At 37.9% G+C, this 25,740-nt stretch overlaps 1 protein-coding gene and 1 long non-coding RNA gene across 9 annotated transcripts in view; one reads left to right on the forward strand and one right to left on the reverse strand.

Annotated features, from left to right (window-relative positions):
- The window catches only part of DIDO1 (death inducer-obliterator 1), an 84,541-nt gene that overhangs the window by 36,547 nt on the left and 22,254 nt on the right, over positions 1-25,740 (forward strand). For 4 of the 8 annotated variants that reach the window (XM_020804623.3, XM_078392010.1, XM_020804621.3 and 1 more), the window contains 5 exons: positions 2,960-3,166; positions 6,014-6,239; positions 22,540-23,029; positions 23,701-23,860; positions 25,432-25,548. In XM_020804623.3, the coding sequence (XP_020660282.3) occupies positions 2,960-3,166; positions 6,014-6,239; positions 22,540-23,029; positions 23,701-23,860; positions 25,432-25,548 (1,200 nt within the window). Of the gene's footprint in view, positions 1-2,959; positions 3,167-6,013; positions 11,196-22,539; positions 23,030-23,700; positions 23,861-25,431; positions 25,549-25,740 lie in introns of those variants that run through there. The other 4 variants (XM_078392012.1, XM_078392011.1, XM_020804619.3 and 1 more) reach the window with 3 other exon arrangements.
- LOC140706483 (uncharacterized) lies at positions 16,777-25,470 on the reverse strand. Its single transcript, XR_012086106.2, has 3 exons — positions 25,352-25,470; positions 22,834-23,006; positions 16,777-22,131 (listed from the first exon to the last, which is right to left on the reverse strand). It is a non-coding gene; the product is annotated as an uncharacterized LOC140706483 (long non-coding RNA).

Below are 25,740 nucleotides of genomic sequence, written 5' to 3' on the forward strand. Positions count from 1 at the left end.
AAAATCCACACACAACTCTAGAGGAGGCATAGCACCTGCTGAATGTCAGGAGTGTCATTAAAGAATTACCTGTAGAGAACCACGGAGTTATTTTTCTGACTATTTCTCCTCTGTCCAGGAGCATGGGGGGGGGGGGGAAGCAAACAGCCAGGTATATCAAAGCCTATGTGTCTGCTTGCTACAAGTCTTTGGATAAAGCACTTCCTAAAAGTGGCACTGCTCATTTGATGTGAAATGCTACTGCCTCAGTGGCATTTAGCACAAGAATTCTGTTGAGTATATGTAGGGCTGCCACCTAGAAGGTGCAGTCTTCCGTCAAGTGGCTTCATACCATGGATTTTTAGCCTCTACAATGGCAGTCTTTTGGATGTAAGATTCTCTAGCAGGTGATTCCTCAATAGAGGAGGTTACCTTGCCGAGGGCTGTAGTTAGCCTGAGAACAGCCTCGGACTCACAGCTTTGGTCAGTCCCACTAAATATGTCCTTCACTCCGTAGGAAAACAACCTTGGCATAACATGAGTGACTCCTTTTATACATGGGGAGAAACATCCACACCAGTTGATAACAAATGCGATTGGGGTAGTTTGGTTGTGTTTTGGGTCTAAGGGGGAAGTGAAGGTTATGTTTTCTTGGACCAGTATTCTGTCAGATATACTTTGATTTCAAAATATTCTTGCATTGAGCAGGGGATTGGACTTGATGGCCTCATGGGCCCCTTCCAGCTGCATTTGTCTATGATCTCTGGTTACCTGTTCCATTTTAAACCTTGATTTATGAAGCTTGCAGATGAGACTTAATTCCCAGGTTATTCTCACCACCAGAGGGAGCTGGGAGCTCAAAAAAGGTTGGCTTTAAAATCTTGTCTATAGACTAGTGGACGGGACGATCCACTGCAAGGATGTTCCCTTCCCTTTGTGTAAAAGGAACATCTCAGGATGAGTTCCAGTCAGTGTTTTAGTTTTAGCCAGTGCTGAACTAGCCCATCATATCAGTTTGCTCTTAAATTTTGAATATTTAAGGATGGGTATCAGATTTATGCAATTGTATAATGGTTGCAATTGCTTGTGAAAGTGTCTCTTTAAAGTTTGTCTTTCACGATCCCCACATCCCCCCTGCTTGTTTCACCAAACTAAGAGCTCACGCCTCAGCTGCTACCTGTTGATTACATCAATATTACCTATTATTATTGATAGATGTCCAGGTCATATGTAATTTTAAAAGAATGAAATAGAAATTGTTTATTGTTACAGATGTTGATAGGATAAACAGTGTTGTTAACTCTTAAACAAACATTCTCCTTTATCCCTCTCAACCACTACTTTCCCACCCAGACTCCAAAACTTTCAATATCCTCAACTCTAACTCCCTCTCTCTCTAAAATCTTCACTCTATCTAACTCCACCTCCTCCTGGTGAGTCTCTTATATCTCGTGACTCCACCCCTCCAGCACTCCCTTGGTCTGTGCAGATAGCATATCAATATTCATGACCTGGGCGGACGCCACAGTGTCCTAATCACAAAAGTTGCCAATCTCTACTTAGATTTTTGTAGTTTGAGAGCTCTGTGTTTCTGTTCCATTACGGCTATTTCTTTGGCAACCTCCCATACATTAATAGGGAGCTTTAGCTCTTAATTGTATATGTAGCTCTGTGCAAAATTCCAAATCTAGGGGTTATGCTTTCCTAACTGAAAATGGACAAATCTACTTTGCAATTTCTAAAAGAAGTACAGTTTCTAAAATCAGCATAAACATTGAGGTGTGGTCTTCCTGAAGCTGGGAAATTGTGCATGTCTTCATTTCTCTAGATCCTGTAGGACAGTAAAAATTCAGTGGCCGGACCTTAACATGCACGTATGGTGAGACAATTCCTCTGTAAGTTCTGTTGATTCAGATGGGTCTACTCTAATGGTGACTTACTTTAATAAGTAAGTTTTTTTATAGAAGTCTATAAAACATAAATTAAATAAATAAATAAAAGAATCAGCTTACAGAGAAGTTGATTCACTAATTTCTTGTTGATTCCATTGGCCCACTCTAATGTGATTTGCGGTGCTAAGCACTAAGATTTTGGCCATAGAAAGAGAAATGACAAAACTTACAGAATAAATATATAGAATATGATCTGTATACAGTGGTGCCTCGCTTAACGAGTGCACCGTTTAAACGAAAAATCCGTATAGCGATCCCTTTTTGGGGATCGCTATACGGATCAGCCCCAATCGCCGCACTCGCTTTGCGACGATTGGGGCTCCGGCGGCCATTTTGGAGCCGCTGAACAGCTGATCGGTGGCTCCAAAATGGCCGCCGGAGCGAAAACATCGCTGGAGGGGGTAAGTTTAGACACTTATTGGAACGCATTAAACTAAGTTTAATGTGTTCCTATAGGTTTTCCTGCCCCGCACAGCGATGTTTTCGTATAGCGAAGGCACCACTATACGGGGCACCACTGTATTTGTAACTGGTTACATTTCATTAGCTTTGTGTAAATCCTTTTGATATGGTATGGCATCTGTTTTAGTATTCTTTTATGCATACCAGTTAAATTTACTTACATGTTTTCCATAATTATCTCTAATATGTGTATTTCTAAATCTTTCTTGTATATATTTCACTTCCTTGGTGTAACTTTTAAAGAACTCCTTAAGATGTGTGAGGGAATAGCATCCCAGAAAATCATTGCCCTCATTTCAATATGTATATGTATATTTTGTTGCTGTATGGAATAGAGGTTTCTAAAAGTACAGTTGTTATTATTACTTAATATAGAAAAATGCAGTGTTCATATACCTATACTGTAAAAAAAAACACCAAAGGCATTAGGGACTCTTTCTGAACCTTTTTAGGATGGCTATTGGTCTTGTTTATTTTTTAAAATAAGCATTGGAATCTTTCTCATGTTGTGAAATGTAAGCATATTTTTTTTCAAGATTTCTTTCAATTTCTTTTGCTATTTTTAGGTTGTTGAAGAGCCTGAAGCCGCCAGTTGCATTGGCCCAGGGTGTTCCAATGTGGCTCAGCCAGGTTCCGTGTACTGCAGCCATGAATGCATCCTCAACCATGCTGCAGCTACTATGAAATTTCTAAGTGAAGGCAAAGAGCAGAAACCAAAAGAGAAGATTAGATCAAAAGTTGAACGAACTGTTGTTGTAAAACCCCAGCCTGTGGTAAGTCATAGTTAGTTTTGAAATAGTTTAAACCCTTCCATGCACAACTTTTTCCTTTATGAGTGCACATAGTAACTATTTAGTTTTTGCACAGTAAAGTATTGATAATATACACCAGTTTGTTCTACAGTCTGTGTTGAATGGTTCTTTCTTGACCATGTTGAATGGTTCTCTCTAAGACTAAGCTATTTGATGACATTGGCCTGCCTGCCACTCCAGCAGCAACCCTAACTTGTACTTTAAAGATAGCTGTATTCAAATAATTATGTATCAGAAACAACAAAACAATAGCAGAGTATTCACATTTCAGTGAAAAATGCAACCAGCATATCACAAACCTACACATAAGCTCAGATATGTCTAATAATCATTTTAAAATCACTTTTTCTTGCATAGCAGATAGTTAGCACTGCTGTTGCAGTCATAAACAGCAAAGAAATCACATGGTATCTGTTAACCAACTTTGGTGCAGTTTAAAGTAGACCTAACTTAACTTGAGGCATACTTTGTAGGCAGTTAAACAACAAAGGAAATCCTTCAGCTTTGTTCATTGTAACAATAGTAGAATAATTGGACAGAAGTTTATTTATTTAAAATATATTTGCCTGCCTTTCTTTTAAGAAAAGACCCCCAAGGGGCCATATATAATTAAAACACAATTTTAAAGCTAAAACCTGAATTATTCAAATATTAAATGAATTAATAAAGTATTAAGAATGTTAGGTAAAGCCTTACTAAAACAGATTTAAAAGCAATGAAATGCTAACCATATCATTTTAAAATATCTCCTAGACAGGGTTTTTTTTTAAATGCTTCCTCATATTTGCATTGTTTTTAGTTGGGGTGAGTTTGTGTGGACTGATATAATAATAACAATACTTAGGTTGTATGTAGCACTTCAGATTGTCCAGATCCATGAATGTATAACACTACTCAGTCAGATCAGCTGTGGTCTGGTGTTCTTTTACAACAGTGGCCAGTTCCGAGAAATCCAGAAGCGTGGCATAAAGAAGACAAATCTTCTCCAGCTATTTGCCCTCCATCAGTCAAACGTCATTGATTTAATTCCTCTTGGTATAAAATCACTATACAGGAATCATGGCTTAATATTTGCTAATTAGCCAGCAATACTATGTACACTTATTCTCATTGCATCTTAGAAAGTGTAAAGATGCAGGACAAAATTAGCCAGGGAACGAATCTGTTCCACTACTGTTTAGCTTGAAAAAAAAAAGATTAGTATGGGAGACACAATAGAGCTATATAACATTATGTATGGTTTAGTGTAGAGAGATTAAAATAGCTAGCTGAATAGCTCAGTAAGTTAGGTATCTGCCTGTGGAGCCAGAGACTAGGTATACAGTTGTCACCTGTGCATCCCACAAGAGACAGCTTTTGTGGTGTTGGGCAAGCTGCACAGTCCCAGGACACCCCCAGAAGAAGGAAATGGTAAACGGAATACCCTCTACCTAGAAGATGCTGAAAAAGATTGCTGTAGGTCAGAATTGGCTTGAGGACACACAACTATTCTTAGAGAGAGTAGATAAAGAAAGGCTGTTCTCTCTCCAATAATGCTAGAATTTGCTTTTATTCACTAAATTGATGGGAGCTTGGCAGTAGATAAAATGGAGCACATCTTCACACTGTGAAGAGTTAATTGTGGAATTTGTTGCCACAAGAATTTCCTGGTGGCTGACCACTTGGGGATTAGACAGATTAGTAGAAGTTAGGGCCCTTTAGTAGTTGATAATCTGGATGGCTTCAGGCAACCTGCAAGATCAGAGAGGCACAGTGCCTTTATTTATCAGATGCTGAGGAATGAAAGGAGAAATGCAGTTGTATTAATGGTGCTTCCTGCAGGCAGCTGGATAGAAAGTGTATGAACTTAATGTTAGTTAGACCCTTGATGTGATTTGCCATGGCTCTTTATTTCTTTATGTTCTTCAGTAGTATTTAATAACATATAATAGCAGTACTGTAACAGTAATAATTGCAGTAACATTTTGAGGAAAGCAAGTGTTGTGTACATATTGTTTATACTGTCTGATGCTGAAAAATGACAGCACACAAGAAATCACCAGATGAATTTATGTTAGAGGAAGGTTTTAACCAGGGTATTTCCTGTTTCACCACATAGTCTCTTAGCCACTATTGGAATGTTGGCTTTCCTGAATTCATTGGACTTGTTTTCCTAAGCTCCTCCGTATTAGGAGATCCTTAGCGAAGACATGCCCTTAAATAGAAGAAAGGCCAAGACTATAGTAATACAGTACTAAGTTTCAGTTGACCTTCAGATAGCTTTCCCTGTTAGCAGTCTTTCAACGAGCTAGGAATCGATTTTGGTTGACATTATAACAATGCAGAAGATTTGCAATGGACAGGCAAATACTGGTGAAATGTATTTATCTTTACAAAGAAGTGCTCTCTATATTTCATATTACCCATTGAAAGCTACTTCAGACTGGTAGGCAAAATTGTATGCTAGTCTATATGGTATTGTAGGACTTTGAGGGTTTGTATGATTTGACGTGGAAATAGAAAAATAACCAGATGACATTGCTTCAGAAGCAATTTAATTTGTTCCTTGTGCCCATTTTAATTGGTAGGTTAGCTGAACATTAGCTGCATAGCATCGCTCAACAGTGCATTAAATTTGATACTGATTGTGGATTCTCTATGCGCTCTTGTAGCATTCAGCATAGGAATCTTGATTAATTGGTATAACTAGGTTGCTACCTTTAGGTTTGCAGTGTTTAACTAATAGCAAAATATTTTGCTCTTTAGTGCTGTTTTGTGTTGAATATGTTGTTGAGATATTTAGTGATTGAGGTTCTGCTGGTTACACAGGCAGGTACCAAACCCCTTTCCATGCAGAAGAAACCAGCTCCTGAGAAGAGAGACAGCAACATGAAGAAAGCAGTGGTGACAGCTGTTAAGACTGAAGCAAATGCTCAGACAGTAGTTAAAGAATCAACTTCAGAAATCAGCACACCATCCTGGGCAAGCGATCATAATTATAATGCAGTAAAGCCAGAAAAGACTCCTGCCATTTCATCATCACTATTGTTGAAATGTATGTATTCCACAGGAATCTTCTTCTGCAATCATTTACATTTTCCTTGGGTACTTTTACAATTTTTGTTCCTGCAAACCTAGAAAGGGGCTTTAATGGCTCCTCTTCTCCATCTTCAAAGATTTGCACACACATCTCTCATATAAAGCTTCAAGGCTCATATGTAATATTGACAACTTGGGGTTTATCCTTGAGTTGTAAAAAAGTAGCTTTTAACTATTCAAGTTTATATTTAACTTATTTTATATTCTTTATATATGACTATTTTTTTTCTAACAGAAGGTAGGTAATTATTCATATTTATCATTGCGTAAGATTATGTTATGTACAAAGTAACTGTTGTATTTGACTTAATGTTTTGTTCCTACCAGCTTTGCATTTTCAGTTTGGAATATCAGGACATCTAAAGGATTTGAACGAGTAACCTACATATGTACACAAATACACAGGATTTACTGTTAATGGTGGTGGTGGTGGTAGGGGGAAAGATGGAGTATTCTTCTGAGAAATGGATGTTATGTAGTGATTGTCAAAGTCCTACTTAAATCTGAATGCTTATTTTAAACCAGTGTAAGCTGTGTGCACAGTAAGCTCACATGAGGGTAGAACAACAGAGAGAAATTATCACCTTGCATGTTGTCGTTTGGCAGAAGAACATCCTTGGCATCTTGTTAGTTTATAAAAGGTAAGTAGATAAATGTTTTACAGTGTATTAAATAAACAGTGTTGCACTGCACGGCTTTGTGCTTTTCATTTGTTGCTTGGCATGGAGTAATTGAGTCAATTTCAAGACATATTGAAAATGAAATTTTGGGCCAGCAGCATCAGAAAAGGACAAAACTATTATGTCCCATAGCCAGTGAGAAAAATGTCTTTGGCTGACCCCTGAAGTAATGAAATTTCTGGGCTTAAGAAAAAGACCCTGAGTACTCCTTTCTGCCTGTCTTCATTTGAAAGGGATTTGCCCCACAGAATTACTTGCCAGACAGTAGTTGGTGAGAGGAGGAGGATGCTGTTTCTAAGGCTTGGATGATTCACATGCTTAACTTCAAATCTGTTACAGGTTTGTTGTTCATCTCCACATTCATTAATTCAGATATTCTTACAAAGAAATCCACAGAATATCCTAGTCTGTTTGCTTGTACATACCATAGGTCATCTGAGACACAGCAGTAGCCAGAAAGGACCAGTTTTTGCCCATCTTACAAAACTTTCCCTACCTAGTCATCTGAAAGATAAGTCCCTTGCCAAGCCAGTGATCATTGAGAGTCTTTAAGAGTCAACTTTTCATTTAAATTGTGTGTTAATCAGTGTAGTGGCAAAACATGGCCATTTCTCCAAAATCCACAGCTAGGAGAAAGTATTTATGGTTGGAACATCTTTTTGTTGTTATTGTGCTTAAAAAAATCAACATACTCAATTCAGTTCATATTCAGTGAAGAGCTTTCACCGTATCTAGGAGACCTTCCATCTTACTGTTAAGGTAAGTTTTACAGATGTCTTGAAGTTCTCTAAATCACTGCTAAACTACCAAATATAAATTCTTACATTAAAACGATTCATTTCTCCTTCAGTATTAGAGATCGTCCAAGAATGGGGTATTCTTCCCTGTTGACTTGGAGGAAGTGCTGGGCAACATTTTTGTCTATAAACTGATACTTGGACCTTATGTTATGTTGATCTGGGGATATACAGCAGCCTGAGTGGTTGATCATCAACTGGTGGAGTAGATTGGATCTCACACACAGACATGGAACTCTTTATTATTATTCTCTGTTCTGATCTCTAAAACATACACTGACATTGTAGAGAGGGGTAAGTTGTACAGCTTTTGATGTTAGAGACATGTCACCATATTAAGCTCCAGCTACTTTTGCCTCTCTTTTTACACTTCACAAATTTCTAAAGTAACATGTCACTTCTCTGCTGTGTGCCCACATTGGGTACTGATGACTATGTCAGAGGGATGATCTCTGTGGTGCAATGCCTGGGCACCAGTATTTCTTTTCCCGAAAATTTTCTTTAACCACATCATATCCTTAACTTGCCCATAAGCTTATGGGAGGCCTTATCAAGAGTGCTAGCTTTGAAGAAGAGCAAACTACCTCTTGCTTACTCTATAACACGTGTGTCACACTCAATGCCCGCGGGCCGAATCTGGCCCGCCAGGCCATTTCATGTGCAAAGATGCTGGGAATCCGCCCAGTGGGACTTCTAATCCCAGCATTCCAAGCACCGAAGAGTCAGAAAGTGGTAATTGAATGAGTCGGATTATATTTAATATGATAGAGAGTAGATAAATTTCTATAGTCTTACAGTTACAACAGGGCCTTTGAAGGCAACCACAATGCCAATGTGGCCCAAGAAGAAATTGAGTTTTACACCTCTGCTCTATAACAATAGTGTACTGTTTGGTCCTTTCCACAGTTCTGTTCAGTGATGTCACCTAGTGTCTAATGGGATATACTTTGTTTCTACTCAACGCACATTATTCTGGGAGAATTCTTTTGGCAAAACAAAATCACTGGAAACAGGAAGAGCAGTTTATGCTCAAGTACCATGTGGTATGCCGGTAGAGGAGAGTATTTTCGGCATTATATCCTATTATGCTGACAGAAGAGCTTACCATTCACACTTAATTTAACTGCAAATTTCATATAAAATTCTGTAAGAAAGAATGGGAAAACTGGCAGAACAGACTCTGGATTCATATCACCAGTCCATGGATAGTAAATCAGCGTCAAGGAGACAATTAGGGTAAACAGGAGAACAAATGGGTTTGAACCAGTCACTTCTACCAAAACTTCTGTAATTTGCTCACAAGTACTCATCCATTAAAGACAAAATTTCTGTTAAAATAAGGCATAGGGGTTTTTTTTTAGTATTGTAAGCAATTTCTTTTACCTTATTCCAGTGAAGTAGGTCAGGATGAGAGAGACCACAGTGATCTGAATAGGGTTTTGACCATGAATGCTTCACCCTAGCCTAACACCCTAGCCATTCCACACTGAATTTATGCCCTAACTTACAGCAGATCAGTTTTGTTGTGGGGAGGATCCTTCGAAAAGATTGCTTTCTGGGAGAAGCGAGGTGGAAAGCAAAATTGCAGCATATTTGCCCATGCTGTTAAGTACACAACTTTAACAAAATAAACTATGCCCGGTCTTAGTATAATTTTGTATATTTGTGTATATTAGCATTTCTGATGCAGCATTGTATATGTATCATTAGATAATTGGGTAGGGGATTGTTTACTAGCTACCATACTGTGTACAGTGATACTGTATAATGCCTTGAGATGGTTGCAAGACAAATATACAAGCAAAACTGATGATATGGAAAAATAATAGTGCAAAGTGGTTAATGTGGCTATAGGAAACTTTCTCAGAAAATAGAACATAAAATCCCAAGTATGGACCTTGTGCCACCTACTGGACAGGAGTGAGAAACATTCTTAATTTCTTTTTACTGTCCTACTGATTCACTAGAATCAATGCATCAGTTTCAAGATGTAAAATAAATGGCTCTGTGCCAGCTTAATGCAGTTGGCATACATTTCAGTGGCAAACTAGTGCAAGTTAAGAAGTTAGTGCAGCATGTTGAGTTTGTGATGCAGCATGCAGTATCAAATACCTACCCTAGCTTCTTAACCTAGAGGAATTCACAGAATTTTTCTTTCAGCAAAAGGTAAAAAGGTCTAAATTGCAATATTAATTTTGGCACCATCTGGATGACCACAGGTTTCTTATTCCTGTCTTGTAGGAAGTGCCATAAATTGAAAGTTACTTGAAAACAAATGAGTAAACAGAGCCTGACGTATCTTGAACATATGAGAAGACAAGACCCAGTGAAACAGGCAAGAATTCTGGAAAAGTTGAAGGCAGAAAAAGAAGACCAAACATGAGGTGAAGTGACTTAGTAAAGGAAGTCACAGCCTTTAGTTTGGACTTTTGGGAGGTCATTAATACATAGGGTTAGTATAAGTCCAAGATTTGAGACAGGAAATTATACATTCACAGGCCACAGAACAGTCTAGGTGCGATTGAGCTGATACAGTTCTAGTCTTTGTCAATTGATCTGTAGTGTTAAGTCAGTAGTTTCAAAATACACTCTCACAGACTTTGGTTTTGTGAGAAGTGAATAGAGTAAGGAGCGGACAGGAAGGGAAACTACCTGCATTCTCAAGACATGGCCAGAATGTTCCAAAGGCATTTTGGAAAAAAAAATTACAGTCCTTGTATACAAGAGTAAGTGCAGGAGGCATACAATCCTTATGTATAAGAGTAGGTACAAGAGGCATGCCATAGACCTGTAGTAGTTTTAGAAGTATCTGTGCTAGTTTGTGCCAGCACATCATGAAACTTTAGGGTGAATATTGTAAAGTTTGAGGAAGATAGATCATGATTTTGAATCACATGGCTTATTTGTATGACAATTTGTAGGATAGAAAGTTAAGATTACTCTAGGAATTCCCTAATCAATTTTTTAAAAAAAAATCTGAATACTTAGAGGCCCAAATTCTTTTGCCTATTGATGCTGTAATAATATGAATGGTGTGACTTGAGGTAAATTAAGTTAAAAATTATAGTGACTTGCATGATTAACTGCAATTGAGAATGTCTATGCTGACTTCTTAACTTGGGTCAATTTGCCTCAGAATTGTGCCACTTGTGTAGCTTTTCAAGAGTATTTTGGGCAGTGTGTGCCATCCTAAAACACTTGTGAAACATCTTGAATTTCTGGTTCATCATGAGGCAGGTAAACAGAAATATAAACAATGAACAGCAATTCAAGTGTAGTTTAGTGTTAGACAGTTGGTTATTAAAGCAAAGTATGTTACAGAACTGCCAGGATCAGAGAATGGAAGCAAAATTATTTTCCACAAGAGTTCACTGGTGAAGCTGCTCTGTTCCTGCTTGTCCAACTTTTTCATGATTAAAGGTTGAAGGTAATTACTCTAGTAGTATAATACTTGATGTTTTTTTCCATCATAATTTTCTTAAGACAATTGAATAACTAATTAGAACCTTTCCTCCTCCCCCAAATAAAAGGGGTTCTCCATGCTGATGTCTTGTGTTTCCAGTACTAGAGACAAAGGACCAGATGCAGACTGCTGTAATGGCTTCTGGCCATGCCTGAAAGCAGTGAATGGGAGTAGAAGATGTGGAGCTACATTTTCAAGACCTGTCTAAGAAGATTTAAGCGGTGGGCTGCACCACATATTCCAGGGCGCTGTATACACCACAGAGTTGCCCATTAATATGGGTTGGGAGGGGAGTGTGTGTATAGATTGCTCTTATCTCACAGGACAACTGAAATTCTGAACACCCAAGACATGTTAGTCAAAACTCCCCAATATATTTTTCCATAGAGCTTCAGCATAAGGGCTTGCCAGTTTGATGTCCCATTTGGGTTTGGTGCCGACTTGGATGATTCAGCAGAAGAAAAACAGCCTTGAAACGTGGGCATCCTTCTCTGCCTCTTACTAGGTCACTGCTGACATGGCTGATAAAGGTTCATCACACAGCACCTCACATTCATCCAAATGAGTGGGAAACTGGTACATAGAAAGCATACATCCACACGCAGACATAAAACCTTTAAAATCCCTGTTGTGAAATGACTAGAAAAGCAAAATTCTGGTTCCCAAGTACGTTGATTCAAAAACCTAGAGACAGCTTTCATTTCAGCTAGAAAGAAGCTGGTATGATGCATGAGATGAAATCTTCATTGTAGGCGAGAGCCACTAGTTGTGGTTTACTTTAATAACAAACGGATCAGTAGAACAAGTTGTTATGAATAGGAAGTAATTTTAGGGGATTAGAATTGAGCAAGTATTTATAGTGTCTCATTCATTGTGTCTTGTATAAAAACTTCAAGCACAAATAACAAGCTTCTGAACGGACTTGATGTCCAGAATCTTGGCATAAAGCAATTTTTTTTCCAAATCTGGTTTGGTGGCTAGTGAAAGGAATGGGCTGGCAGTTCAGCTTAGCTTTCGTTGGCAGGTGTTCAATAGGGAAGTAGTCATGCCAATGAGAACTGAAGTGTGGCAACATTTGTTCTGCACTGCACAGTCAAAAGTACAGCAAGATTTTCAGCCACTGATGGAAAGGACAGATTTTCGTGACACATCTGGGAATCAAATGTTCAGGGGCACAGGAGGCTGCTTGAGTGTCTTTCAAGTATGTCTCTTGGAGGTATTGATGCTCTCTAGTGTTGCATGCGTTTTCCAACTGTGAGACCATGCAGACAGAACACTTGAAGAGCTACGTGGTAAGTAAGTTGTAGACCAAGGGTCCCCAAACTTTTTCACCCCACGGATCGGTTGGGGAAGGCAGGGCACCTCCTGTGCTCGTGCACATTAATGAACAAGTGCGCTCTTGTGTGCATGTGCAAATGGCGCAGTTCTCTCATGGGTGCACTGGAGCATGTGCACATGTGCAAATCAGCTGTGGGGGTGGGGTGGGGCAGGAGGTCTGTCTCTGGCCTGATTGAGCTCAGGCCATGGACCAGTACTAGGCCGCGGAGTAGGAGTTGGGGACCTCTGTTCTATACTGTGCAGCATCTGCTGGTTATTTTCACATACAGTATTTTTCAGCTATATAGAAGGTTGTGGAAGGACTATTGTACATACAATATGCCCCTTTTGTCAAAACGTGATCCTGTGTTTTGTTTTAGGGATTTAGGAATACCTAAGATTCTACTTAGTGCTGAGATTGTTCATGTGAGGTAATCATCACATTCCATCAGTGTTACATATAACATTTGACAGTGGATTAGAAATGTAAGTTAAAAGCAACAGCAATAGGCCTATAAATACTGTCAGTACATAAGTGTAAAAAAGTAGAAGGGATGTAATTGATAAATAGATCTGAGCACATGTAAGAGAAGGAAATGAAAATGGTCTCCAACTTTGACCACAGTGATAGATGGTTTCATGTAGTATTACTGAAATCTGTCCATATACAGCACTCCCACGTCCTGAAAGGGCACTGCTTTTCATTCACTCTTGCATGTCTTTCTCCAAACAACAAAGGGTGTGTAGACTAAAAGTGATGATCTTGGCTGGCTTTGTAAGGTGAGATACGGAGATGAGATCAAAATTCTCTGTATTGTCACCTGCTGGTCTCAAGATGAACAGAAGAGTGGAATAATGCCTTCAGAGATCCTAGTCTCCATATTTTTCACAGTACACCCAGGCTGGATAAATTGGAAACAGATTCATGATTCCCCTCCAAAAATAACCAGGAAGAATGAGTATATTATTGCAAATCCTGCCACTTAAATACATAGGAGAGCTTTGTGATAGAGATGCCATATACACTACAGTGAACTGAAAGCACACTCCAGAATTCCTTAATGTGACTTTCATATATGCCAAGAGTTATATTTAATTCTGCTTTGCACTTTACCAGTACAACACGGGGAAAGCATGAACACTTCCTTGTGGCTCCATTTCACACATGATCCTAGAAAAGTAACAGTGGGATTGCACTGCAATCCAGTTTACTGTTTAATATGAGAGTCTACAATTGGAATAGCTGTGTCATATCTATAATACCACTTAAGCACACAAATTTATTTTGCGTGTCTGCAGACTATTTGTACTGAGTAGGTAACCATTTGTGCAAAACTTCCATGTCCAGGTGGATTTAGATAACGATGTCATCAAAATTTACTGTAGTAGTTGTATGACTATATGTTTAATGTAATAGTTTGATCATTGAAGCTTAAATTGTGCTATTACAAATAAGATTAAGCTTTGTATGCATAGCTTCTCACAAAATTTGGAATTATGGCAGTTATACCACAAGAAAAGCAGTAATTTGTGCTTCTGCTAGAAACCAGTTTATTTTACTATTACTGGTTTCTTGTTATGCAAAGAACTAAGTTCATGCAGAGATCAAAGCATTTTAAAATGCCCGTTTGGTTATTCCATTCAAAGTATTATCAGTAAGCTTGCAAAATATAATTGGTTGGTTGGTTGGTTCAGAGTGTATTTCTAAGAGCAAAGATGTGGCATCAAGTCATTTTTGACTTCATAGTAACCCTAAAAGTTTTCATGGTATTAGAACTGTTCAGGGAGTGGTTTACCCTTGCTATCTCTGAATGGGTTCGCATGGCCAAGTGGGGATTTGAACCCAGACCTCATGAGTCCTAGTTCAACATTTTGCCCAATATACCACACTGGAAACAACCAAATACTTCTAATGCAGTGTTAAAGGTCAAAACAAAAGTCAGGATGTAATCAACAACTTACACTTTTGGAAAATAAATTGTGCAATTAATAAGGTGCTGGTTGCATTATGGCCAATTTCAATGTGAAAAAATTGTCACTGTTATTTGTAGAAAATTCTGTTTGCAGTAGGTTTCATAAATATCTAGCTTTAGAGGCTAAAATATGTGTAGTATAATATGTCTAGTTTCCTATCTAGCCTTATAAAGTACTTTTTACTACTACCATCTAAATAGTTTAAAAAACTTCCCTAAACTTTGAGATTAGCCCTAACATTGTCAGCATTAGTGTGTTAGAGAAAAGGAAGTGATTACACTTCCCCCTTCTTTGCTATTAAAAGCCAAACTATTGAGATAATCTGAATCCTAAATTAAGAATATTTTGTGAAAAAATGGCAAAAGATCTACTTTCAACACTATGGCCATACAGGCTAATTCTGTGGCTGGAATTTCCACACACTACAAAATGTACTAGAAGCACCAATATCTCCATACCAGTGTGGAATGTGTATCACTGCACTTCTCTCTCCCTCTTACCCATACATCTGATGGGTTATATTTTGCACTGTAGTACATCAACATATTGCTAATTTTTCCTAGTAAAAGGGGAAAATTCTCCACTGAAAATGGCAGGGAGATGAGCGGATCTTACTATCCATCAACTACAGATCCACTGAAAGGCTGAACACATTTTGTTTGTAGTTCTGCCTTGAATTCTTTCCTGGTGCCACATCTAATTTAATTATTTCTGCCAAATGGCTCCAGGGAGCTCACAAATCCAAGCTAGGGACAGGTGATGGTCGTGAAACAGTAGTAGTGCAAATGAGTGCTCTCTGGGTCCTCAAGTATTCCACTTATATTTTTAAAATGATAATTGTGTGAAAATTTGAGCCCAAATGCTGTTGGGATGGAATGATTAAATAGATTAAATAGGATTCTCTCCTGGATGTCACGCAAATGTGCCGTTTCCCTTTAAGCTGTATCTTCCCTGACCCAGTGCTGTGAGTCAGTGGTTCTTAACCTTGGGTTACTCAGGTGTTTATGGACTGCAACTCCCAGAAACCTTCACCACCAGCTGTGCTGGCTGGGGTTTCTGGCAGTTGCAGTTCAAAAACACCTGAGTAATCCAAGGTTAAGAACCACTGCTGTGAGTGACAACATGTCTTGGTGGGTTTTTTAATGGTTTCTGATTAATATGAGTTGTGTTCAGGTGTCAGATCTAACTAGAATGTAGCAAGACATAAAACTATGCCCTTCATTCACTTACTTAGTATTAACAATTCACCTCCAGTCATGCAATCTTAATGTCCATTTGATTTTTTAAAATTTTCCTTCTGTTAACCCCAAACTATGTTCCAGCTTAACTCAATAGTTTGAAACCAAACAGCATTATAAGCCTCTATGTGAAACTTTGCAGCTAATCATGATTAATATACATCAGGTAGCTGCATTCAGCGAGCTAAGGCTAAATAAAAGCAACAAGCCTTTCCAAATTCAATATACATTAGGAATGGGGAAAAGATTGTTAGCTGGGGAGCAAGTCTTAATAGGATGTTCACATTCTAAACTACAGTTTGGTGTGACATAATTACAGCCAGACAAGCATTGTCATGTCTATATAGTGTATTAGAGACTAGTTCCGTATTAAAACCAGCAATCCTAAAATACACATGTGAAACTTCAGAAATACAGTTAAGCCTTTCTGTGTACAAAGATTCACTATCTTTTCACCAGATCCTAGAACACAGGTGACAATATGCAGTCAGCTGCCACTAGTGGCATACACAGCAACAGTTTGTGTCATGAATTTCTGAACAAGCAAGTCCCTTTGCAAAAGGCGAAAAAAAACCTCCCTACACTCTTTTTTTTTGTTGGTCTAGGGTATGATGTCACTTGTTCTACAAGTCTGCTGTCTAGCTCTGCCAGGAAAAACCTGCATTCTTGCAGGTTTATCGTAATGTGTGGCAGAAAGATTTAATATGGACTTGAAGCACAACACACTTGCCTAAAAGTTTGCCAGTACAGAGTAAGTGCTATTATGGTTTGAGGATCTTGATAATTTATCACACACACACCCCAAGGGTATTTTTCTGCCTTCAATAGAATTTTGGAGGTGGAATAAAGACAACAGTTTCTTGGTGTGCTTCCCCTCAACATAATACAGCCTTAGGAAAAATATTGTCTAGTTAGCACTAGTTTATAAGCACTTTCCAGAAATGGACAGAGTGCTTTTCATTTGTTTATTTTATATTCCAGATGCCCATTTCCCCTTCAATTGGGAAAACTGATTTGAAAATGCTTTTCTGTGTTAGTGTATAACTTATGACTAAGTCAGTCTTTGAGATTTTATTGAAGTCAAGTCATTTGCAACATTCGATTTTTCTTTGTAAGGTATTTAATAGTTATTACCACTTCCAAATGTGCATTGTTAAATTGTGATTTTCCATATAAATATATGGGTAGATCAGTCTTGTCAACAACTTAAACCACTTTACCCTAACTTTCCAAGTAGATGACGAGCTTTGTACAGCATGGAGATGACTCAGATTATCTGGATGCAGGATGGAAAAGTTTGGAATCAACCAGGTATTAGCTGGTTATTTTTCCAGATAACTTCTGTTGATGGAACATGCCTGTACACTGAACCCTTGGGAGGCACAGCCAATTACTCTTATGACCAAGCTCTTGATCTTTCTTCCCTCTCCTTCGAATCTCAACTGATTTGACATCTGCTACAACTACCCCCCTGGTCTGGGCTGCAACTCTGTTATGAACCTCTTGTGAAATCTCCATCCCATTCTCCACTTCCTGAATGGAAGCACAGCAAGCCTTTGCAGCAATTTGAGCCCCCCCCCCCGTCTTGTCTCTTAAGACAGCCGCACGTAGAGCCACTCATATAGTGCCTAAAAGTACTATCTGTATTTCCTTCTGCCCACCTGATATGTGTGTATGTTCTTTTGCCTCTTGCGGTGTCACAGCAGAAGAAACGGCAGCAGAGTGAAGAAAAATCAAAGCATGCAGATAACCCTACCAGCCATTTTCCTACTGAAACTAATTCCACCGGTTACAGCCTTCTCTCTCACAGCTTCTGTTTTCATTTTTTGCCCAGCAGCTCATCTTGGGTTTTTCTTTCTTTCTCTTGAACTATGCATGTTTTCCCCTCCAAAATCTGAATAACTGGCTCTGGAGCTCTGCTTTCTTAAAAGTGCACATATATTCTGACCTTTAAAAATTCTTTTAAATGAAATCTTACTCGAAAGGGACTGAATATGTCCATACCTGTTTAACATCAGTTCTACAGAAGGTGATTCCTCATGCACAAAATGTTACACTTGAGTTTTAAAACTCTGAATGGTAGAAAACTTTCTTGCAAATCTTTTATAAAATAAAAATCACAAGGAAGTTTGTTTTGCATCCATTCACATGGATTCCAGGAATTTCTTACAACCAGGAGACCTGCTTTGATCATGGAAGAGTTAGTTTGAAATTTTAACACCAAACAATTTTGGCTTTGTTTAGATAAGAAGGGAAATCCTTTTTCTAATTTTACCAGTGTGAACCAGAATTGGATTGGGTTAAGGGTGGTCAGGAACAATCTTAGTTATGACAGTGGTGGAAATGGACATGAAATGTCCAAGGTGTGTCAGTGTCCAGGAGGGCAGCTTAGCAGTTTGTGTTGATGCAATGACAATTTATATAGTATTAAATATAATTATTTTGACAATAGATGTTTCTCTATTAAGGCTTTTTTGCCACCATAGACTTAAGTAGTCTGGCAGGTATGCAAGCTTTATAGTCCAGGTAATTATTTTGTAGTTAAACTGATAGTATAATATGATTGCAGTGGCAAGATTAGATTTACATGCTTTTGTATTATTGCAAAAGTATACCTGTATCAAAAAATTAGCAAATAGCTGATGGCATAAATGTCCATAGAGTACCGTAGTTGGTTATCATTATAGGAATTGAGAAAAATAAAGACTTACATAAAGCAGTGAACAAATATTCAAATAGTGGAAATGATTAGATACATATTTATTCAGGATAGTCTGAACATATTCGTTCAGGATAGTCTGAACATATTTAAAATGAGTTTACATTTGCCGGGACTTAATTCCAAGCCATATGAGATGGAAGCCTTAGTCCCAACTACTTGGGCCATTTAATGCATAATGACATCAGTGGAGTGGGTGGGGGCGATATGCATGCGGCAATAAGATAATTTTGTTATGCACCATATCAGGTAGCAGGTGCTACCTGTTGCCTTTGACCTGTTTTGTTTTATACTCCACTAAGTAGACATAGCTATCAAGTTATAGTTCTCTCAATGTTAAGATACTACTGTTAAGTTTTAGTGGTCTTGATGCACTTGATTTATGCTGGTTTTAATTCAGGTGGTCAAACTTGGAAGAAATTAATATGTCAGGGAAAAGGGCAGTACTAGACCTGTTCTTTCTTGGTATTTTGTTTTCCAAAATGAATGGAGGGACATTTAGTTACGAAAGTTTCCACCTTCAGTCTGGAATGTTACAACTCCAGTTTCTCACTTTAGTGAGAACGTTGACTTAGTTCAAAGTATTAAACTGTTGTTAAACATAATAATTGTAATAAGACAAGCCATTAGGAATCTTTTGGTGAACCAGCAGAGCAAATTGTGACTATAACTTCCTTCTGATTCTACCAACGTTTGCTTTGCTGTGAGGGTGGGGGGCAAAGTCACTTTTTTCAGTATTTAGGCAGACCAGTAAGTAAAGCCCACTCTGATGTGTAACATTGTTGAGCAGGAACAATATTGATGGGTTCAGGGCAACTGGAAGCTGTTTCAAACATGCAAACTGGTAACATTTTTTTTATAATCCCTCCCATATCCATATAATCCCTACCACATACATAATCTCAGAGAATCTGTAATGTGAATGGGGTTCTCAATGAAGATAGGTCCACAGCCATTTTACACTTGTTGAAGGAGAATAGTTAATGCAGTAGTAGATTTTCTTCTAGGTATCTGTGCACAAACTGTCACACTAGAGTTCTTGTACATTAATTGTCTGAAATAAAAGCGGTAAGCTGTGTGGCCATTACAAAATACAAATGCACCGATTCTTGCATCTGTACATTATTTGTTAGCTGGTACAGGCAGCACAAACAGAAAGTGACACATTTGAAAAGCATTTTGCTTCATGAATTCACTAATGAGGTGGGAGCACAAAATAATACTGTGGCACATTTAAGACTAAAGCTTTGGATTTGTTTTTTCTGAATGATGAGTGCCCCATATTGATTGGCTAAGTGACTTTCAAAGCTTCAAAAGTAGGGTACTCCCCCACTTGCCATATTGCTTGAATGTCAGTTGCTCAAAGGGTTAAAAGAACTTTATTGGCCTAGTGAAGGCAAATGTCCTGTGAATCTAAATACTTCAAAGAATAGAAGTTAGGCGAAAATGGGGAAAATGTTAATCAAAATAATGTCTACTATCTTGTCAAAATAACTGTTTCTAGTGTATTAAGTCATGTGTGAAGGCAGGTGCAGCTATCTCCCTTTCAAAAATTTTAAGCCTGCACTCTACATGCACGTGAGCATGTAAGTATTTTAAGAGTGGATTTATCACATTAAAATTTATGGAGGGAGAAACATTGAACAGGTCTCCATTTCTAAAAAAATTCATTTAAAGTAAAATAATTGAAGCACAAATAAACTAGGGTTGGATTAACTGTTTTTAACTTGACCTAAAAGGTTTTGAAACATTTTACTATTGAGTCAAGACACAAGAAAGGAAATGAAAATAATTTCCCATTATTATTGGAGATGTAATTTTGTCAGACACTTCTGCCAAAGAAAGGTTGAGGTAGCAATGTTTTCCTGTGGTTACCTGTTCTTTCCTGCAAAGCATTCACAGCACAAATATGTTCATTACAGCAGATCTAACTAAAATAAGAGTGCTTTAATCAAAATAATTTTTGAAAATTTTGATTATCTCACTTTGCTCTTGATGGAGCTCCTTTACAAACATATGCTTATCCAAAGTGTGTTGTGTTAGCAACACAATCACATTAGAAAGTCTAGCTCTTTACAACACTAGTCCCATTAGTTCTAATTGAAAGTGTGAATATCAGCCTTTTACTTGCAGGTCATCAAGCGCCTCATCATTCAGAGGTGGCAGATAAACCAACGGGATTGAGTGAACATAACTGTACACCATAATTTGGATTTTGAATGTTCAAGTTTGTTTTGGCTCAGATTCCACAGAGTATGCTCAATATAAATGAATGTAGAATGCTTTGTATATTGTATTATATAAACTCAGTTATTCAAAGTACCAATACCTCACATGCAAGAAGCAGTAATAAACAAACTCATAAGGACACTGATATTAAGGCTTGATGGCAAGAACACCTTGTAGAAAATACATTCAGTTATTGCCAATGAGTGAGAACACCATGTTTTGGAGATCATATATTTGTGTTGATGAATACGTTTAGAGATTCCTTGCACACGAGATGTCAATTTATCAATGATAATCTAGTTTGGGAATGTGTGGTCCCCAGATTGTTGCTGGAAACACAGCAAACAGGAGAGGTTCCTCACATTATGCTCTTTGTTCTATTTATCCTTTGCTTGTGTTACTGGTAGCATTTAAAAATATTTCTTTTACCTCATTTGCAAAAAAATCCCTGCATGGTTCGCAGCACTTTAAAACAAAAAGAAAAATAGGCAGTCACTCAAGACATTAAATTGGGTAAGAATTTACATACTGTTCCTCTTTTTAGCCTTTGTTCCAGCCTGTGTCTATTGTTAATTGTGTTCTCTCTCTCTCTCTTTTTTGTCTTTAAGCACAAACTAAGCCTGGCAACATTATCATCATGATTCAAGTGTTTTGTTTTGTTCCCCCCTCCCATGATATAATACTAAATAATGTTGTGACTGTCATAATGTGTATAATTCTGGAAGTTTCTTCCCATGTAAACAGTTGGTGTGGGTCTGGTGGGAAAGTGTTTCTTGTGAAGTTGTACTTGCTGGGCGGGATGCAGTAAAATATTTCTATTCTTAGCACTATTCTAACACCATTTTCTGGGATAGAAGAATCTTTGTTTCCTGAGTTATTGTGACATTGATAATTCAGCATATTTTGTATATGCAGAATAAACATGGGAATCATTAAGATAATTTTGAATGTCTCAAAACAAAAGTTATATGTCAAAGTATGATGAAACTACAAAATCCTTGCAACTATGGGAAAAAGTAGGATTAATAAATGATGGGGCTCAACAAACTGAGTTATAATCATGAGAGTAGTTATATTTGTTTCTGTGGTATTGTAATGTTTACCTATGTGTGCAATCTTTGAAGATGGATTACTTTTTATTTTGAAAAATAAGATGAATGCATATATGAAATAGTTGTGTTCTTCATTGTGTCCCCCCCCCCTTTTAAAGTATTTTTCCTGTTAGTGAGCATTGGGCATCTTGCACTTGCATCAAGATGCAGCATTTGTACTTTAGCTGATTATTTTTTCTCTAGGCTAGCAAAACAACAGTAGTTTAGATGTGATGGTAAAGAGTGGCTTTGATACCTGATACATCTCCGTTCAGCCATCTCGGCTTATCCATCCTTCTCCATGGCTTGCAAGTTTCAAGGGTGTCCGATATATCTGTTACTGGATTTAAAAATAATGAAATTACTGCTTCTTTTTTGGTAAGATCTGTGCAAGCAGTCCAACTTCAGAAATATTGTTTTGTGCTCAATGTTTGTAATTCTTTTAAATCCCACTGATTTCATTTTAAAAAGTCAGGAGGGTACTAGAAACATTCCTGTCATAATAAATGGGTCTCAGTTGGGGGTGGGCAACTGTGACTCTGCAGATGGTGTTTGACTTGAACTCCTATTGATCCTGGCTCATGGGAAGGCGTGTGGGGAACAGCAGTCCAACAATACTTGGAGAGTTACAGTTACCCACCCTGTTTTAACTGAGCACAGCTGTTACTGTTACATGTTATTGTTATTTTTTAAGCAGATGCCAAAATATAATTTGGATAGGATGTTTTACTATGCTTTATTCTTTTAGCAGCACAGAAAGAAGAGCGGAAGAATGAAGATAAGCCTACAGTATCTTCTTCAGTATCAAAGAAAATTGTTGCATCAACTTCTACAGTTCAAAAACAAATGTCTTCCCAAAATAGGACTCAGTTTCAAAAGAAGCCCTCTACATTTACTAGTACTTCACTAACCAAACATCCAATTAAACATTCTGCTGCGGATTTCAAAGGCGTAATACCTAAGAAATCCTCAGTTTCAACTGGTTCATCTACACCAAGCAGTGTGCCATCATCAAAACCATCACCTGGATCCTATGGTATACCTTCGACTTCCAAAAAAATAGTTTCTCCTTCTAGCACAGTTGGGGGACTTCGAAAGCCCTTTATGTCTTCCACTGTTCCATCAACAACATCATCAGCATCGCAAGGCAAACTGTCTGCAAGTGCCAGTCAGTCACAGCCTAATTCACAAATTCGTCAAAATATACGAAGATCCCTTAAAGAGATTTTGTGGAAAAGGTAGGATATAAGTCTGCTTAATTCTACAAAATAATCCATATATGTTAGGTTAATTTTTAGTTTGTGGAGCCAGATAAATAACAATATACAGTCATTAACTTAACTAAGGTGAAATATGTATAATGCTTATATATATTTATTTTATTTCATTTTATTTGTACCCCACCTATCTGGTCTTGCGACCACTCTAGGTGGCTTCCAATGCAACATAAAACAACTAATAAGAATAAGAGCAAAAACATTGGCTTTGAATAACTATTTGTGCTAAAGATGATAAATGTCAAGAGAGCATCCTAAAGCCAGTTTTAAATGTCTTGACTAAAATGGTATTTTAAAAAAATTAATAAAATAGTTTAGTACTGAATACTGATCGTATAGAGACGGGTATGTGCATTTCTTTTGGCATTTACCTTTTCTGACAGTGCCAATCTCTAGTTAACCTATATCATCACCAGTATTTCAAGCTGAAGTTTTACATGATTCCTGAAATACTTCTGACAATATGGCAGTGTGGAAGATTGTAATCAAATTTGGAAGATTTGTTTCACTTTTAGTTCTGTGGACTGTTTACGAGACTGTCATAGAAGCCTTAATATCTTATTGTTGTATTTAGAAAAACAAAACTGTTTATTAATGTGATCACTATCAGGGTTTTGTTGTTGTTTTGGCAGAGTAAGTGACAGTGATGACCTGGTTATGACAGAAAGTGAAGTGGGAAAAATTGCTCTGAATATTGAAAAGGAAATGTTTAATTTATTTCAAGCAACAGACAATCGGTATAAGAGTAAATATCGCAGCATTATGTTCAACCTTAAGGACCCCAAAAATCAGGTATGTTTGTAAAAAAGTCAGTGAACAGATTGATTAAACAAAAACATTTAGTAATTTCTAAGTTGAAAAGAAATATGACTAAAGGAGGAACGTATCCGTTTTAGAAAACAATGCAAAGGATAAATCAAACGTTTTCTCTTGTGAGGGTTCAACTTTAGGCTCCAAATTTAATTCAGAGAAATCAGCAGATCAGTGTTGCTTCAAAACAGGTGAGGGATTTATTGGAGGATCAAACAATAAACAAGTGTCTGGAACATGATTGCAAGTCCTTTCTCCTTCTGCCAACTGGTACGGAAGGGGCTTCCATTCGTTGAACAAGAACAGGTTTCTGTAACTGCTGTCCCATGGTCCCTGGAGATCAGTTGAGATACAGTCCTTTACTGTCTGCCTCACTGCGCCTTCCAGCAAGGGCACAGTCTCTTCATCCAGATCATCATCTCACAAGATCCGTCCATCGGGGCCTCGATTCTCCCAGGGTCTTCCCTGTAGCTCCTTCTCTTCATCTCTCTTACTCTCCATTCCAACCTTTCTCTCCTCTCTCAGTCTCCTCCACTCTCATGCCTCTGTTTCCCCCCAATAAGAGGGTTTAGGGGGAATCTCTGTTCTTTTCCTATCATCTGCCTCCTTCTTTGGCACTCTTAATCTCTCCCATAATCCACAGATCCTGCATCCACACCTATTCCCAACTGGGCAGTAACTGCTCTTTCCTCCTAGCTACTTCTCCTACTCCTGTCTCAAACTCCACACTCCTTTTTCTTTCCCTGCCTGCCTTTTCTCTGTGAACCCCACCTATCATCACTTTCTGTATATCTTCCATCAGCTCCTCTGTCACTGTCTCCTGCGGAGGTTCCACTGAAGGTTTGGGTACAGGTTTGGAGTCCACTTCCTTATTCTTGTTGTTGAGGAGGGACGGCTCTCCAGCAAGTGGCGTATCCCTCTCACCCTCTGTCTCACATCTCTCATTAGAACGCTGTGTCATTCAGTAAAATTGGTTCAAGAAAAGAAGTTGTTCTTCTCATATTCCATATTTAATCTTTAAAAATCCCCAGTCACAGTGTATTGTGTTTGAAGTAGCTTAGATTTATTTAATGGGTCAATCTGTTGGTGGCTCAGTTTGTCACTGGCTATTCATTCGTCATGCTGGCTAAATAGAGTTCTATTTGAGATTAATTCCAGAACTCCTCCTGCATTTTTCTAGCAGTCCTCTGAAGTGGACTGTGAAGGTTGAGGGGAACTAGGAACTAAGACTCAAGAGCACATTGTTTCATAAGCTGTGTTCTCTTTCCGAATCTTCAGACCAATACAATGTTTGTAACCATTTCCAGTTACATGGGACACATTACAATGTGAACATACACAGAATATATGATATTAACCACTCATTCCAGGATATATTTTTACTATTAAAGGGCAAAAATGCTATTTTCAAATTTTAATTTTGTGAGTTGACACTTCTAGAATATTAAACTGAGTGACATCAGTTCTACTTACCCAATAAAAGATACACTTCTGTCAGTTGCATCAATAGCCCGCATCATGTTAATTAGTAAATTATTCCTCTTTCTCTCCAGGGGCTTTTCCATCGTGTTCTTCGAGAAGACATTCCTTTGTCAAAGCTAGTAAGAATGAAGCCAGAAGAACTTTTATCAAAAGAACTATCTGCATGGAAAGAAAAACCGACCAAATCAGTAAGTAATAAATTCTGGTGATGTTACGTAAGGACTCTTAAGGTTCTGTTACTTGTTAAATGGTTTTTAGAAATAACATCCTTTTATACAGGAATTTGCTCACAAATGTTTGTATGGAATTCTATACTATGAGTGGGTTAGATTGAATGTAATAATAATTTCAATTTGTTGATAATTGGTTGTAGAGAAGTA

The sequence above is a fragment of the Pogona vitticeps genome, chromosome 4 (genome assembly GCF_051106095.1).
Source record: "Pogona vitticeps strain Pit_001003342236 chromosome 4, PviZW2.1, whole genome shotgun sequence".
Classification (NCBI taxonomy): Eukaryota; Metazoa; Chordata; class Lepidosauria; order Squamata; family Agamidae; genus Pogona; species Pogona vitticeps.